At 53.6% G+C, this 17052-nt stretch overlaps 4 protein-coding genes across 4 annotated transcripts; all 4 read right to left on the bottom strand.

The window, feature by feature from the left end:
• Positions 1–577: 577 nt before the first annotated feature.
• A1O1_08401 (D-3-phosphoglycerate dehydrogenase 2) lies at positions 578–2130 on the bottom strand (the record flags this gene model as incomplete). The annotated part of the gene is made up of 2 exons (XM_007729263.1): positions 578–1688; positions 1784–2130. 2 exons carry the CDS (start codon positions 2128–2130, stop codon positions 578–580), a joined length of 1458 nt encoding a protein of 485 aa, XP_007727453.1.
• Positions 2131–2596: 466 nt separating this feature from the next.
• On the bottom strand, positions 2597–4942 carry A1O1_08400 (uncharacterized protein; the record flags this gene model as incomplete). Its single annotated transcript, XM_007729262.1, has 2 exons — positions 2597–4494; positions 4912–4942. The coding sequence occupies 2 exons, from the start codon at positions 4940–4942 to the stop codon at positions 2597–2599; spliced, it is 1929 nt and encodes a 642-aa protein (XP_007727452.1).
• A 1437-nt stretch (positions 4943–6379) lies between these two features.
• On the bottom strand, positions 6380–7148 carry A1O1_08399 (large subunit ribosomal protein L19e; the record flags this gene model as incomplete). Its single annotated transcript, XM_007729261.1, has 4 exons — positions 6380–6538; positions 6587–6737; positions 6812–7081; positions 7123–7148. The coding sequence occupies 4 exons, from the start codon at positions 7146–7148 to the stop codon at positions 6380–6382; spliced, it is 606 nt and encodes a 201-aa protein (XP_007727451.1).
• Positions 7149–8510: 1362 nt separating this feature from the next.
• On the bottom strand, positions 8511–10539 carry A1O1_08398 (uncharacterized protein; the record flags this gene model as incomplete). The annotated part of the gene is made up of 4 exons (XM_007729260.1): positions 8511–9768; positions 9820–9952; positions 10002–10204; positions 10274–10539. The coding sequence occupies 4 exons, from the start codon at positions 10537–10539 to the stop codon at positions 8511–8513; spliced, it is 1860 nt and encodes a 619-aa protein (XP_007727450.1).
• Between the last annotated feature and the right edge of the window lie 6513 nt (positions 10540–17052).

Genomic DNA, 17052 nt, shown 5'->3' with positions numbered 1-17052 from the left:
TGACGGACGAACCCGGGTCGATCTGGCTTACCAGGCTCTGGTTCAGCAACAAATGAAACAGCATATCGTCGCTGCAGAGCACACAGAATCACAATTGCTGTAAAGAAGGAGAAGACGTAGATACGGAAGCGGGTATCTGACAATTGAAGCCAACTTCAGCAGAAGACTTTTGTAAACGGGGTCAGCATGAACTTATATGGGCCATCTGACGAGCATACTGTAGTAACTTTTTTTTCCTGGATATCGTTTCTGAGCCTGCTGGACCGAGACTTCAGCGTATAAGGACACTATCTTACACCTCGAGCCCATTCCCATTATTAAGAATCCGGTCTCCACGCAAATTCCTCCCTTGACAACGCCAGATCCAGCTGTTGAAAGCTGCGGTCCGCCATGTAACGCAGTTTGAGGAGAGCTTCCATTGCAACCGTTTCCGTAGATATCATAACCATTAGTCCTCCTTTTTTTGCTGCCTGTATATTGATGTGATGCAGAATGTCCAATGTCGAACACGACAACCTAGCATCTGGATTGTAATCCTTTACAGGTTCCCACCGCCAGATGCGGCCGCAGCTCGAGGCTAGTAGAGAATGCGAGTGATGATGCGTTCCTTCAAGCTCTCGAGCTCGCGATACAGCTGGGCAATGTCCTCATCACGAACGCTGCTGACATCAGCCATCAAATAGGCGACGTCGCCGCGCGAATCGGTCATCTGCTTATCGACGTTATGGTCGCCGAGGATCTCGTTGACGCGACGCAGCACACCAGGCACATTCTGATGGATGAAGATGACGCGCGCATGGTTGGGTTCGTCCATGGTCAAGCTGCGCAGGCTGACCTCGGGCATATTGACGGCGCCGACCGTGACGCCCTCGTTGACGTAGCGGACCAGAGCATCGGCGACCTCGACGCCGATGGCGGACTGCGCTTCCTCCGTCGACCCGCCGATATGGGGGGTGAGAATCAAGTTCTTCAGACTGCGCAGATCCTCGGCCCACGGGTTCAGCTCGTTGGTGAAGTAGTCGCCGTTGCCGGCGGGTTCGGCTGGGTAGACGTCGAGGGCGGCGCCGGCGATGTGGCCAGCGCGCATGGCGTCGACCAGGGCCGGGATGTCGACGACGGAGCCTCGCGAAGCGTTGATCAGGTAGCTGCCCTGCTTCATGGTGTCGAGCTGGTGCTTGGAGATCATGTTCATCGTCTCCGGCAGCTCGGGCACATGGCACGTCACAAAGTCCGCGGTCGAGAGCAGTTGGTCCAGCGACGGGACCTGGCGCGCGTTGCCCATGCCCATCAGGTTCACCACGTCGTAGTAGATGACGTCCATGCCCATCGACTCGGCCAGCACCGACAGTTGCGACCCGATGTGCCCGTAGCCGATGATGCCCAGCGTCTTGCCGCGCACTTCCCAGCATTTCGCCGACACTTTGTTCCACGTGCCGCGGTGCATCTCGTTGCTGCGGTCGCCCAGCTGTCGTGCCAGAGCGATGATCTCGCAAATCACCAGTTCCGCCACACTGCGCGAATTCGAGAACGGCGAGTTGAACACGCAGATCCCGTGCGACGCCGCGTATTGTAGGTCGACTTGGTTCGTGCCGATGCAGAAACACCCAATCACTATCAGGTTCTTGGCCGCTGCCAGTACGCGCGAAGTGAGTTTCGTCTTGCTGCGAATCCCGATCACATGTACATCTCTGAACAATTAGGAAATAAATGGTCAGCCAAATTGTGTTCCGTCTGCAACCAGGCCGGGGCCTCCAGAGTACAAGAAGGGAACAGGAGGTATTACTTTATCTTTTCAATCAATTGGTCCTCTGGCAACGAGGATTTCAAGAACTCGACTTGGTAGCCCTGGCCCTGCAGGATATCCCTTCCAGTCTGATTGACATTTTCCAACAGCAGGATCTTGACGTCTTGTTCTCGGAATGGCTTCAGCTGCTTTGCAACTGCCCCGGTCGTCGTCCTTCGGAGAGTGGGCGACGAGCCCTCTAGGCCCATGGACGGTTGCCGGTGGTGGAAGGCATCGTGGGGAGAGGTCGATATGGACAGGCTGCGAGAGACTTCCCGGCGGACCGAATTCTCGCCATTCTGCTTCTGGGGGATCTTGATGTTCTCGGTGAGGGCGGAGGCAGGCATGATTGAGGGTAGTGGCCTGGACGTTGTGCTTTGGAAAAGGGCCAAAGAACAAGGTATTCTAGTAGTATGGCAACAAATGTGAGTCAATGGAAAGAGAAACAGTTGCTGGTGACTCCTTGTCCGCGCAGCCCGTGGCTCACGGGCCCTTGTTTTTTTTCTGCAATGGATCATGACTCGAACTTAGTATGACGTGACTCAGCCTCGTCCCCTTCACTGCGGACACTCCTATTGGCTGCGCGTGTTTCGCTATACTATTGAGTACAAACTACCTTTGTATAATACTAGGAATCCAGTCTCCCTACAGTTAAACGTGCTGCATGGGACTGTGGTATGCGTTCTCCGGTTCGAGAGAGGTTCGAGAGCGGACGTTGCGGCACTGGCAATTTGGAGTCTCTTTTGACGCCTCCGCCAAACCTGAGATGTTTTCGCTGTACGAAATATCGACGAGTGATGCTGTCTACCGCCCTCAGACCTCCATTTTATGGTCTCCATCGTCCTTTTCTTGATCTCTCCTCAGTTGCTCCATCTTCTCATACTCTCCCGGCGGGACCTCGTCTCGATTGAGCCAACACATGATCCTCCATATGCCCACCAAGAACTCTTTTCTCTGCTGCGCGTCAAACAGATCATACCAATGACTCCGCCTCATATAGAGAATATGCTCATGCCTTGTGTTCTCGCATGGAGAATCGTGAGCTTGTTGCTCAGGGTGATCTTCCTTGGTCTGCTCCATCTCCAGCCACTGAAGATAGTCGTCGTGCACGCACAACCTCAATATGCAAGCGTGGTGATTTACCGCAGAGACCATGTAGATATTGTCCCAGCCATCTCCCCCATGCTCTCGACTACGCATGCCGACTCTCTTGTAGATGATTTTTTCGTCCCAGGTCGGACCATTGGGACGGATCTTCAGCCACTCTTGATACCATTTCCGTCGGACTGGTTGAGTGTACATCAGCCTTCTGCCCTCTCTGTACTCAGCCTTGCCGTTAGAAGGACCGCCATTCTCGCCACTTCTCTTCTTCTTCTTTGGCCGCTCACCGCTCGCTAACTGTCGCGACATCAAATCTTCGGGTTGGAGGTGTTCCAAGTTGGCTAAAGAAGCAGCCTCGGCTTGCTGCCGTTCCTCTTCCTCCTTCTTCCGCTTCTCCATCTGCAGTCGTCGCTCCTCCGGACTCCAACTAGGGTCATCATCCTCATACACCTCGTTGGCAAGCTGTCCCCATCTCGTTTCACCACCACCCCAGCGAGGCTTGATGGCCCACCACTGGTGCTCGCCTGGCTCGGCGGACAGCTTCCGACCCTCCCGTGCACGTTGTTGCGCAACCATCAACATGCCTGCCACTTCCCTAAATAGGTCATACTTTTCGCCAACAAAGTCACTGGCAGGGCCCAGCAGGTCGTCTCGGGATTTGAACCTGACCTCATTCCTGCAGTGCACCGCCATCAGCGGGCCCTCGACCATCCTCGCCCTCGCCAGCTTCATTTCAGCGGGTAATTTGGTTACGCAAAAGTTGTAGTACGTAGAGGGGAGATTGACGTTGCCAATCCGGAGCCGCTCACGCGGGTTGACTTCGTAGTCTCGACAAGTGAATTTGTGAACAGCCATCTTCAGCAGGTTTCTGACTGCTCCCACTCTGGTCCCAGGATTCATTTGCTCGCCGTTACCCAGACGGTGCCCCTTATACACTGGCTTCAGCTTTGGCCGAGTTGGAACTTTGATAGTATGCCCTTCCGACGGAATGCCGGATATACTCGCGGTCGTGTCTGGCCCTGTTTCGAGAGCTCGTTGTTGGGCGGCAACATCGTTAATCTCGGTGTCCTCGTCTTTACCGGCTTGCGCGGTAAGGATACTTGGTCTCAAAATAGAGGGCTTAGTGGCTGGGTGGTCGGCCTCGTTTGCTTCAACTTCATAGTACTGGTCTCTGCTGTCATCCCAATAACGACTCATATCTTCTAAACTTCCAAAAAAGTTCCTCGAGTAGGCCAACCGCGGCTTTTTCCTTCCCTCGAGCGGAGGCAGGCGAAGGATTTCGCGATAAGCATCTTCGTTGTCGACCTCGAGCTCATTAAGCATAGCAGTCAGGTCTGCATCGTACAAGAACGGGCGGGATTCGAAGTGCTTCTCCGGGACGAGCTCTGCAAGGGAGATGTCTTCCTCCAGATCAATATTGAGATGTGCGAAATGGGAGTCTTGGATGTCTGAAGGTCTTCGTATTGATACGAGGTCTTTGCAAAGTGCCTCAATATGTTTGCGTGTCAAGGGGCTATCGCCTCGCGGGGGAATGTAGCCTGGAAATTCGAGGGCGATTGGTTTTGCTGGAGGATTGCGTTCCTGCTCGCTCAGCGAGAGCCCCCCTGATGCTGCTGCAGGTCAGAAAGAGTTTGCATGGTATAACGAATCAGGAACAGTGCACTGGAAGGCTGCTCCAGTTAAGGTGATGGGCGAGCGGGAGCTGGAGCTGGGCAGGGACATCGCGAATGGGCCCAGGGCTGGCGGAAGAGGCAGCTTGAATTGCAGAGCGTGCGAAAAGTACTCTGCGTGAAAATTGGGAACGTGCTGGAACAGGGAACTGGAGCATTCGATGTCGTCGAATCTTTGGGCTCAATGATCCGTCGTTGAAGACACACCCTCTGCTTAGTAACCCAGATCGTGACATCCAGCGCCTGTCTTGGGTCAAAGACCAGAGACTTGTGCCCAAAGCCAGCCGCTAATGGGTTTCCACCAGAATAGCATCCAACACCAGATGTGATAAGGGTGAGAACAAAAGCAGTACTTACCAACCGCACCCCAAAGTCCTCCACTAAACATTGCTGCTGCAGATGGGGTGGTTGCCCGTGGAGGCGCGAACGTCAACGGTGGCGGACTGGCAGGCAGTTCAAGTTGATGGCTCAGAGTGTATTTGAGGCTGGCTCAGCCTTGCGTCCTGACGTGACAAGGTTTCTCGCAATGAACAAAGTCGAGGCCGGAGAATCCTACCAGGTCACCATGGTTTTGTAGTCCATAGCACAGCGACCAAGGCAGATCAACTCAGAACGCGGACAAGACTCGGTTACAATTGAGCGAGGTAGCGCACGCGAAGTAAACTCTTGATATTCTGGTTGCAAAGCACCGTTTGTCCATACACCACGCTATCAATCTGACCGCATGTCAGGTTGATGTTGGACTTGGAAAAGGCATGGAGGATTTGTGCGACACAAATTGAGGTGGCCACTGGCTAATGGTGGATGGCTTTGCCGTCGTGAAACGGATGCAGGTTTGCATGCAGACTCCAGGGAGGCCGTCGCTGTGACCCGCGATCCGGCAGTAGTCGACGCAGAAGTGATGGGCTTGGTTTGTGATGATGGCGAACCCCTCGGGCCGCGAGTCTGCAACAGGGTAGCAACGGAAGGCCCTCGACCCTACACTGTATAGCAGTGTGGGCTACTCGGCGACACTAATTTGAAGGGTCAAGAAATAGAACTGGGCATGCGGGACAGTGGAAGAGTGTCGAAGTAGCAGGCTCTCAAGTGCAAGTGGTGGGTGAGTCCAAGGTAACAAACATGGTCAGGTATTTAGCCGCAGGCGGTGGCAGCGATGTCCAATGCTACGTACTACTACCATCCACCACCGCACCTGCACCTAGTAGGTACCTTAGTAGTAGTAAAGGTCTCTTAGGTACAGGCGGTACTAAAAGCCATTTGACTGCTACTAGGACATACAACACAGCGAGTGGCACCTCAGATCCCGCCAGCTGCGGTATGCGGGCAGCATCCTAGACTTGTAAACATACAAGCAGCTCACCGGCCGTGACCATCCACTGCCGCATCAAACAATCGAAGTGCCTTGGATCCGCGACTACTACTGACCCTAGGTACTCTTGTCTGCCAGCGATATGATCATGTTACGCAGCATCGTTAGGCTCGTTGCCCGCTGTCAGGGGTACTGTAATTCAAGTGGCAGTGGAAGATGCAGATGAACCCGAAAGCCCAGTATACATTCCCAGCAAAGAGCGCAGGTACATTGGAAGCTCTGCTTACAAGTTTCCATTGCTTTATCATTGCCCCTATTGCAACCGCAACCTCACCGGGGCGAACAACTCTATGCAAACCATCATGGCTTGATTCCACCATCGCCTTGGTTGCAGAGACATTCCCAGATATGCATGGAATCATTGAACGAACTGTCTTCGTGATCGTCCTCAGACATGCCCGTCGACTATGCTCTTGTCGTAAAATCACCTCAAGAAACCAGTGATGTCGGTAAGTCCTACTCCTGCTTTGGCTCATCCTCTCCAGCCAAAGCCTGTCTCTTGGTCTGGATGCGCTCTTGTCTCCTCTCACGAGCAGCCTTGGTCTTCGCACGCTTGGCATCCATCTCCTCCTTGAGGATCCTCTCACGTTGCTTCTCGGCCTTGGCTCTGTGGATCTGCGATTGTTAGCATTGCCGTTGATGCTTCAGTGGAGGGAAACACACATGTTCAACCAAAGCACGCTTGTGCTTGAAGGTGTTACCCTTGCTCAGTTGGTAGAGCTCGTGGTACAAGTGCTTATCGATCTTGCCAGCAGCTCGGTACTTGACCAAAAGGCGTCGAAGGACACGTAGACGTCTCATCCAGAGGACTTGGCTGTAAATAAATCATCAGCATCATGCATTCTACCCCCGGCGTCCAACCCTTCGCGGACGGAAACCATCTCATACCTAGGCATTCTCGCATCCTTTGTACCCTTTCTCTTACCGAAGCCTCGGTGTCTGCCGATTCTCCGTGCTGCGTTCAGCTCTCTGGCACGGGATCGGGAGTGCATGGCGACCGGCTTGCGGATGATGAGTCCATCGCTGACCAGCTTTCGGATCGTCTGACGAGAGTTGGCGTTGGAGATTTCGTTGGATTCGCTGGGATCGAGCCAGATCTTGCGCTTGCCACAGCCGATGACAGACGCCGCGAGGCGCTTCTGGGTACGGAGGTTCGTCCTAACATTGAATCGAATCAGTCACTGTTCGGATGCATCGACCTCGCATGGAGAAGCGTCATAGACATGGCTGAACAGCAGTGTCCAGAGCCGGTGATCGAGGATATGAGGCGGAGAAGGTCTTCTCAAGGTCGCTCCGGATACACTTACATCTTGCTGCGATGACTCTAGGAAATGAGGGCGTGATGCTGGATGAGGCTTCGAGATGAAGTCTGACTGCAGGTTGCCTGGTAATTGAGGGGAGCAAAAAATCGTAGAGTGCGGTGACCACGCCTTGGCAAATATGGCGCTAGTCCTTTTACGGCATCCATCATCAACCCCCGAGTTCACTTCAAACAATTCAACTGTGACCTTGCAACACTTTCGACGACTAGCCCAATCCTGCATCCTACCTTTGTTGAGAGGTGCTGTCTTGAAATTGACATATATAAATTATTGCTGCCATGCTGCATGGGCGCTTTGCATACAAATCGGCAACATTCCCTCGTCCATACAACGCACGGTTCGTCTGGATTATGTAAGCTGCTTCATGGAGCATGAGAGCTGGCGTGGCATGGGAGGCCCCATAAGGTATGTACCTGGCGAGCTGGGATATTAGGTGAATGTCTGTCCTACAACGAGTGAAGAGCATATCTTTTCTAAGGCGTATGGGCACTCTTCTGGAAGCCAAAAGGATTCCCTTCAGCGCTGTCACGAGGATTGGCGCATCTGCTGGGCAACTGCTCATCCATCCAAAGCCTACCGAAGCACGAAACGAACCACCGGCAGTGCAGAACTTGATGATTATGAATAGAGCTTTTATTGTATTTGACATGTCATCACGGAACTGTCTCACGATGGGGAGCAAACAGCCAACCTTCTCCTAGACCCCCTCCTCCTTGCTGACCACCCAACAGACCGCGCTGCTGGCACACTCAACAGAAGCAGGTCGGAGTCGAGAGGTCGAAGGCAGCAGAACCCGTTTGTGGTCGTGCTCTCGAAGCCAAGAGCACATCTGGAAGGCGCCCTGGAATTCGTATCCGTCTCAATCATGATCCATCCACACGTATATCATCGTTCCTTCATTCAAAGAAAGAAAAAAGTACTAACAGCAGCAACACATCTAAACCAACGATTTCCCTCCTCCTGCGGAGGCCATATCATCGACAAAATGAATTCATCAACCTCGCCGTCTGCAAGCGCTGCAAAAGGAAATCGTGTCGTGAGGTCGTTAAAAAAGCCGGGCAGCAAAAAATGCACGCTTGTTCGGTTCGTTAGTCTTTGATCTCTTTTTGGCTATAGCCGTCGTAATTTCGTAATCGCTTTTTGAATCTGTCGTGACTTTGCGTTATCTCGGAATCGGAGCCCCTTTCGTTTCGAAGTCGTTTTCCACTTGTCATGCCCTAGCGCACATGCACAAAGCCCCATCCCAAAGAGACAAGAAATGGCCGCTAGCGCTGTCCGCCGGTTTTGATGGCTTGCATGTGAGAGGGTGCGTTGAGTGGCATCCCAAAAGTCTCCTGTCGTCCCATCTTGCGTCGTTTGGCGTCGTACCCGTCGAAATCTCGGCTCCCCGGTCGATCCTGATCATCGTCTTCTCGGCCACGTTTCGCAGACGACAAACCGGCGTGATGACCTCCGCCAGAGTACGCTGCATTGCCATAACCGTCGGCGGAGTTTCCTTGCGGAGTACGAGCACGACCCATGACATTATAAACATTGCTCGAAGTACGGTTTGGTGGAGTATGATAATCGGGCGTCCACTGTGGTTGACCGGTGGGCATGGTTCGCGGGGTGGCATGGCCGGAGCCAGCTTGGTGGGTGGGCGAACCAGACATCTGTTCAGGAGATAGATGAGAATGGTCACCAGCAGCGCCATATGCATATTGCGTGCGGTTGGCATTATACGCGGAGGCATTGGTAGTCATGTACCCACCATCGGGGTGATCATTCTCGTGCTGAGAGCCATGAGTGTGTCCAGGATAGGCCTCTGCTTTGTGATCGTGACCATCTCCACCCCCGTTTGCCGATCCAGGCGCTATCGGTGGGCCCATGTCGGTCTTGCCGTAGGGTACAGATGGCAGAGGCTGGCCATATCGACTCCCATCTGGGTGCTGCGCATAGCCAGTCTGGGAGCTTGGCGTGGTACTGTAGTAATGCTTGGAACTGTCGTAGCCTGTTTGGCCCTGATATGAATGCATTCCTTGCCCTGCAGTACCGGGGGGCGTCGTGGCGGGTGTCGTCGGCATGGATCGAGCATTTATACCCGTGTCAATGGATAAAGGTTGGGCTCCAGATGTCCCATTTGCCATACTCTGATTGCCCCAGTCATACGAATTGCTTTGATTCCCCATACCCATGACACTCGAGGCACTTGTGGGAGGTGTTGGGAACGTGTGAGCACGGTCGATACCAGGACGTGGTGCATTTGAGTGTTGCGCGATCGAATGAGATGCCGGAGGAGCTTGGCCAGTCCCCGACATTGTACTATGATGCGGCAGAGACGGTGTCTGCGCAGGTTGCGACGCCCGACCAGTGTCAACACTGTCCATCCGGCGGCGCTCCGTCGAAGCCTGCACAACTGCGTTTGTCCGAGGTGCATTCTCCGGATTGTAGAGAAGCCCACCAATGTTATGCACAAACAACGGATACAAAAGATCGGTGATCTTCTCCTTATTCGCGAAGTCGAGCGCACGTTCAAAGGGGATCCTGGGGAGCATTAGCCACTTCTACTAGGGAAAGGGTAATTCCAATGTTTACCAGACGCCTTTGAGATGCATCGGGCCGATTTTCACCACATGTCGAGTCTTTTCGGATTTGAGTATGCCGTCACGTCGGCCGCGTGTCATTCCAGCCACATTGAGAAGCTTGGTGCCATTGATAAAGTGATTGTCTGCGACCAATGTCAATTAATGCTGATGAATCGAGCCATTGAACCATACCCTCACGACGAGCAACGCAAACCCCCTTTGCTTCGACTTGAAAACACAGGCTCCCTTCATCTTCCCACAATGTTGCAGTAACTCGGGGCTTCATTCCAGGTGGGGCAATCTGCCCAGTGGTATCGAAAGGTACTGGTTGGGCTGGATATCCTTGAGTAGGTGCAGGCAGACTGGATGTCTGTGGCACGTAGGTCTGTTGAGGGCTAGGACCGGGCATCATGGCTGTTGGTTGAGTCAGTATACGAGAAGACATTTTGTGATAACGATCCCACTCACCAGGAAGCGATGGCATCTGAGATTGGACTTGCTGAGCGACATGGCCAGTCGCAGATTGCGGGGAGGTCACGCCATTGGCATAGCCATAGTTGCTATACCCCTGTGGGTGTCCATAATGCGTCGGCGCAGGAGGAATAACTGGAGGCTGCTGATACTGCTGATAATGACCCAATGGAGCCGTGGTTGCGGAGTGTGAATACGAAGGACCGGAAGAGATGTGCGATGCCGGATGCATATCCATATACGGTTGAGCCTGATTCATTTTGAATCGGAGTCTGGAGCAAAGGCAGCTGAATCACTTTGTCCGCCCAGGCTGTTTTCAAAGCAAAGGACACAACGACCACCCTTTGCCTGACGATGCGGTTTGAACCTTCCTTCCTCCGGCGATTGGGCCAGGATCTGATCAGCCCAATGGCGGCCGAGTTGGATCAATATCAAGTTTGTCCCTCCTTTTGAGCAGGATCCAGAGTTGTTGGGCAATTGTGAGCGAACAAGCTCCAGTCTTGTGTCCCTCTGGCGTAGCCTTGTCGTCCGCTCCTCGCACAAGGCTTGCTTTTCCGACTTCAATGAAGAAGTACTTTGCGGAGTGTTGTGGTCGGCTCGAACCGATAGAAGTGCGGGCGCGATTGTCAACAGCGTCAAGTGCCTGGCTGAGCTTGGAGACTGCTCCTGGTTCTGCACTTTCGTAGAGCTTGCCGTGGGAACGAGGCAACACACAGAGATAGTCGGTCAATCGCCAACTGTAGGATCGTGGGATACGTTAGCAATGCTTCCTAACAGCAACATAGCGGTATGCAGGGACGAGAAGCACTCTGCAGAATCAGGTAGTGCAGCATGTTATCAGATGTACGGGTCGTGCACGAGTGCTCTCACACCATTCCCCAACACCGACGATGGGACTTTTGACGTACCGGACAGCTGGGGAGGCTCCTCAAACACCATGAACTACACAGCCTGATGACGCGCAGTTAATCCATGGCCGGTGGAAGACAGAGGACGATGACTGCGGATGCACGAGTTCAATGGAGATGAGATCTGATCTGGAGAACAGAGGCAGTGGCAGTGAGGTGTGAAGCAGGATGCAGGAATGCAAGAAGGACGACGGTGCGCGACCTAGCCGAGCGGGAGGAGTGAGGGTGTGCAGGTTGGTGCATTAGAGCAGAAGGCAGAAAAAAGCCAGAGCGGCGAAGGCCTAAGGAACTGCACCACGACCACCTCTCCCACCTCTTCCACCACTCCCACCACCACCCTTGAATCCCTCGCTCTTCAGCAGCGTCGATGTGTCTCCATACCGCACGCCATCTGCTGCTCGACCATCCGCTGGCCACCCACCGCCCATCGTTCATTGGCACCCACGCTTGCTCTTAGACTTGTCCTTCCACTCAACGCCCACCGTTCTCACCAGCCAGCCCACGCTGCTGCGATCCCAGCGTGCCGCAAGTTGCGAGTCAAAGATCCACGAAGAGGGCCAACAAAGCCCCACGACGGCCGGACGCAGGCTGCCAATGGCAGTTGGACAAGGGCTGGCTGGCTTCGCCCAACACCATCCAGGCTTACGATTTACGGCTACAACCTGTTCAGTAACGATACAGTACCTCGCTACCTTACCCTTGCTATCTCATGGATAGACCTCGACCCAACCGACCGTCGCTCCCTGCCACCCTCATTCCTTATCCAAATGGTAGCTCCGGCCGCCGGCCAGCATGATGTAGCAATGGCAACAAGATTTCAATCCCTCAACTTGTGCAATGAGAGTGGTAGTGGCTCCTGTCATAGCTGCGGGCGTTGTCACTGACATCCACATGGATGTGTACAGCCGCAAAATCCCAGCAACGGAGACATTATTACTATTATGCATATGTGTGTGTGTGTGTGTGTTGTGTGTTGAACTGGGACCTTTTAACTCCGTCCCGCGTCCTGGTCTTACAGTACTAATCCTATCTACGACCGCGTACCGCGGGTGCTCGACGGGGGAAGAGTATTCGCTTAGGGCTGCAGCTTTTTCCTAGGGCTCACCATTATGGGAAAAGTCGATCCGCTCGGGCTTGTTGCCCGCTGGTGAAGGTTGAAGAGGTGTGAGGTCCCTTGCAGTGTTATGTATACAACCGCCGCATAGGGAAGACAACCACCCCTGTACGCATGCGAGCCGTCCCTTTCCTCTCTATCAAGCACTCAAGGCTGTAGGCCGCTTCAGGTGTCACACTATATGCACTGGACGCAGCAAGAGAAGAGAACGAAGGCCAGGGCGTTGACACCTCCGGATGACAGTCGGACACAGACAACACACAGACTCTTAACCGTCTTGCCGACAGAGTCCACTTCCCCCAGCCTTCGACAATCCCAGTCAGCATCGGCCCACCGCAACACCTTGGGTAGCCATCATTGGGCTAGGCTCTGCATCGAAAAGCCACAAAGGACAGTTCAGCAGGGCTAAGGAGGCGAGACAGCAGACTACAACCACTTGCTCCATCCCCCCGTACCGCCCATTACCGCTCTATCAGTCAAGCCGCTCGAAGAATCAGCCGTCGCTTTATCACGATCATCCCCAAATGCCCCAATCGTCGACAGGCTAGGGCCAGGCGCGCTTTCGCCCCTTCACCCTTATCAAAGCCTGCCAAAATTTGGGGGGTCGAAGATGCTAAGGCCTGGTTAGCCCGTCAGTGTCCGATCCGCTCTCGACCATTACAATCTACGGCAGTACTATCCCTCGCATTATCATTCAATGTGTGACATCTTTGTGCTGTGGCGATGCCACCACCGAAATTTCCATCCGCGGCGCTTCCTGTTCTCGTTGTTACGCAATCTACAGCCATTCAAATCCCAAAGCTTTGATGCAGTTCGACCGGTCCTAACGAAAAGGCTTGTGCCACAGCGCCGGAAGATTTGCAGGTGGCACCAACAAGCTGCAGAATTGCGCCTCATCAAAATAACGAATGCCTTTCCCGGTGGTGTCGGGCTTGTCGAACTCGGAGCTTCTTGGTCAACTAAGCTAGCCTATGCCAGAGCCCAGCAACATAGGGGATGGGGATGGGTGCTGGAGTTGCAGCTAACCAGGCCCGCCCTGATCGTTGAACCTGTCTCGATGCCCTATCCCTGTCGTTGGACTTCCGATTGCTCGCCCGGCATGCGAGCGTGCACCACAGCCGCGATGAATCCTACCTCGCGCCTTCCTGGGCCCTTTGCTGGTCGGCTGTTACTCGCCCTTTCGGCCTTTCGCCCTTCTCGCGTTGTCGTATTGCGGCTTGACTGCACAATTGCCACATCTCGGCTTCGTTGAAGAGTGAACAGACGCTAGACCGAGGTACAGCGCCAACTCTGCCCAACACCTTCACAACCCCGGGACGAATTACGTGCTTGCTTCTGATGTCTTCCATCTTGGAAGAGGTGGGCTGTCAACCTCATGTCGAATCAAAGACAAGTCCACCGACTGATCTCGTCTCCGTACAGTCAATGCCTGATCCTCTGTATTCTGTACTGAAAATGTCGTCCGTGCCGCATCCCCGGACTGGAGCTCCATCAGCTGTCAGCGCATGGCTGGCAAGGGCGCAGACCAGGCTTCAGCTTTGAGCTTGGTCCGCCTGCTGTGCGTCATGGCAACTACCAGCGAGCCGTCCGTTGAGTATTCGATCCAGCATGACCCTCTCTCACGTGTTTTGCGATCTATGTGATCTGGGGAACGCAAATAACGGCAATGCAATGCGCACCAGCGTCACATCTCGGTAACAGTAGAACCTTTGTCGTCGTGCAAGATATGGCCAATTGGGAAAAGTACATGGAAAGACCTTCAATCGTTGGTTTGGAAACCCCGCCAATGTTAACAGAGGTTCCTGGCGATCCTTCACGCGCCAGATATGCTGGTAGTTGCATCCTGAACGGCGATTGAAAAGGCAACTTATTGATGTTGGGATTTCCGACTTCAAGGACAGTGAGACGGAGATGGACCAGCACTTTCCCAAGGGTCCAACCCTGTCGATACCGGACGAAATCCTTGAAGCTTCGCCGTTGAGGGTCCGACTATAGGATACTCATGAGCAGCAACATCGGCATCGTCTATCTAGTGGACTAGAGGCCAACAAATGACACGAGTACCATACGTGTGCCGGTGCTGTCTCTATATGCACAGTACTTGGGGAGGTCGAACGATCTTCACGGCGACGTGCTTGCTTGCATGCTGAGATGCAGGGCATCTGCCGCGAATGCATTGCACCCACTTCAAATAAGGCCGCATTGCATGTTGAAGGCCGTGGAATGCTCAAGCTGCCGGCTGGGGTGCGTATACGTGGAGATGCAAGATCAAGGAGTTCCTCAGGCCACAATACATGGCAAACATCGGCGCTTGTACTGATCATGCAGCATTGGGAACCAGGACTACGGAGGAGATGTCCACCTTGGATGCGTCTATTGCCCGTTGACGGCGGAAGCCAGTGCTCATCCGCTGATGAGCAAGCTTGTCCTATGCACTGGCAGCGACTGACGGCTGCAAGCCAACGGGCTTCTACTTCTCGCCCCGATAGATGTGAAGCTATATTGTGGACCCAACATCTGGACTTGCAGGTCGTCGACCAAGGTATCTGTACCGCTCACCGTGGCTGATCCCAGGACGATCGCCATACTATTTGTACACATCATGCCTGTAATCATGTTGGGAAATGTCGACAGCACATGGCAAGTGAATGGATTTGCCTCGCCAGGTTTCTCACGGGCCGGCCTTGAACAACTTCAGAGATGGATCCTTTCACGACTTCGGCGAATAGCCTACGATGCAGGCTTCCAATCCGACCTGAGTCAGGAGACTTTACTGCTTCCTACGGCCACTGCCATACAATTCACGGAGAGCGGTGACCTCGTACAAAGCCTCCTCCTAGCCTGCCGCCCTTATCCAGCAAAGTGCTGTGTTGTCAATCCCTGATTTGCGGAGGAGAACCCGACAACCCACGCCCCGGTCGGACTGGCCCAGCCAACGTTCCAATCGACCAATCACCAGGATGGACGTCGGAAGGGCGATGTGACACGGATCGCTAGATCAGCAGGATTGTCAGGATTGTCCTCGCCGCTCCTTCAATCTGGAACATCGAAGCTGGTCGCCTTGTTCGTCATGATTCTCCCAGCCATCCTTTGTAGCAAATCCACTTGTGGGAAGTCTGTCCGCTTCTTTGCTCACATCTGATTTTTCAGAAGCAGAGAGCGCCTAAACGACTGCCACTTCGGGCTGAGCCGTCCGTATTCGAAACAATGCAGGCCGGTCCATTCTCTGATATCTGCGATGTTCAGCCTTCTAGTGCTGCTGCCGCTGGCTGCGCGTTGCATTGCACTACATCCCTGTCCACTGCACGACCCCGATCTCGCATCGATGATCGTCGCCGCATAAGGACTTGCGCAGTGAAAGTCTCGTCTTTCATTCTCCTGACCGACCAAGCTGTTCCTTGCTTTCTTTGGTGTCACCGTGCTGTTCTCGCTTATCCAAAAGTTACAGGATTCTGATCAACGCCCAGTTCTGGGGGGATTCAAGCCCCGCCCAGTGATACTCCGCAAGGAGCCACAAATCACAAGAGAGACCGGACTCGATGTTTCGAAGTTGGTACAATGGCATCCTATCGATTAGGTCTTCGCTGGTTCAGCCTCCTCGGTAAGAGGCCGGAACGACTTACCTTTCTCATGCATATCACAGTTGCATGAGACACTGGGAAGGGATGGAAATCCGAGACATGTGGCCGACAATAGGACGGAGTCCTCTTTTGGTTGATCTCCCAAGCCCAGAGGTGACGTCTGTCTCCCTTGGCCAGTATCCCTCACTCTTCAGTCGCCTCCACCGTATTCATTGTACGAGATGGGACCCGTCCCTAACGATCAAATACATCGTGCTACTTCCGCAGGGTAATGCCTCTTGCTTGAGGCAATGATGTCCTGTGATCTACAAGTCTCAAGTCGATCAGAGACAGCAGACCGTCTCCACTGATATCCCCTTCCTCGATACAATCGGAACCAGGTGACGACTCTTATGTCCTTCGCTTCACATGACACATGACGACAGGCTATGAGAGTGTGCCTCTGTACCAGACAAATCCTGTAACTGGGACATCGTCTGGACGGCGCCGGTGCACGTAAGGTGAGTGTTGCATGGTCAAACATTGTTTCATTTTACTAGTCTTTCCTTCCATCAAGAATAGAGCATTTCTCAGGAGTTGCGGCTTCAGCATCGCCTGGTGAGGAGGCCTACCTTAGACGTCTGGACAACCCACGAGCCAGGCATGTCTGGTTACAGCTCAACATCTTCGTGGTCTTTTTTCGCCGTGGACTGCTACGGTGTCCGTTTTGTGACGGGCCTCATAGCTCGTCGGTGCCTCTTCACACGGAGTGGCTGTCGTTATACTCTCTGCCTACCTTGAAATCTGTCTGGTGAGTGTGTCATCGCAGTGGGGATGTCTTGAATTTGAGCCAGCCTCGTCTTGCTCCATGCTCTCCCGGCAGTTGGTTTGATGCAGCAGGCCTGTGGCAGTGGCGAGATGGTGCGATGGTGGTGATGGCTACTTAACAGTCGCTGTCTTGGACCCGACCTTCAATCGGGCCACTTGAAGATTCGGGACTTGATGTCTGGCTAAGATCTGCCTCGCTGCCCACGGGCATGATTGTTCATCCCTCAAGTCAGCATTGAGAAATAGGCACATTCTGCTGAGGACGTTGTCTATCATTGACCGATTCTTTTGTAATTAATGGAATTCTTTTCTTCCTTGTTTTCCTTACCAGTAACCAGCCTCGGCAGCAATGACACTGAGCT

This window comes from Capronia coronata (genome assembly GCF_000585585.1).
Source record: "Capronia coronata CBS 617.96 chromosome Unknown acBCG-supercont1.8, whole genome shotgun sequence".
NCBI lineage: Eukaryota > Fungi > Ascomycota > Eurotiomycetes > Chaetothyriales > Herpotrichiellaceae > Capronia > Capronia coronata.
The sequence above is the reverse complement of the archived record's forward strand: the minus strand, read 5'-3'. Positions and strand labels throughout refer to the sequence as shown.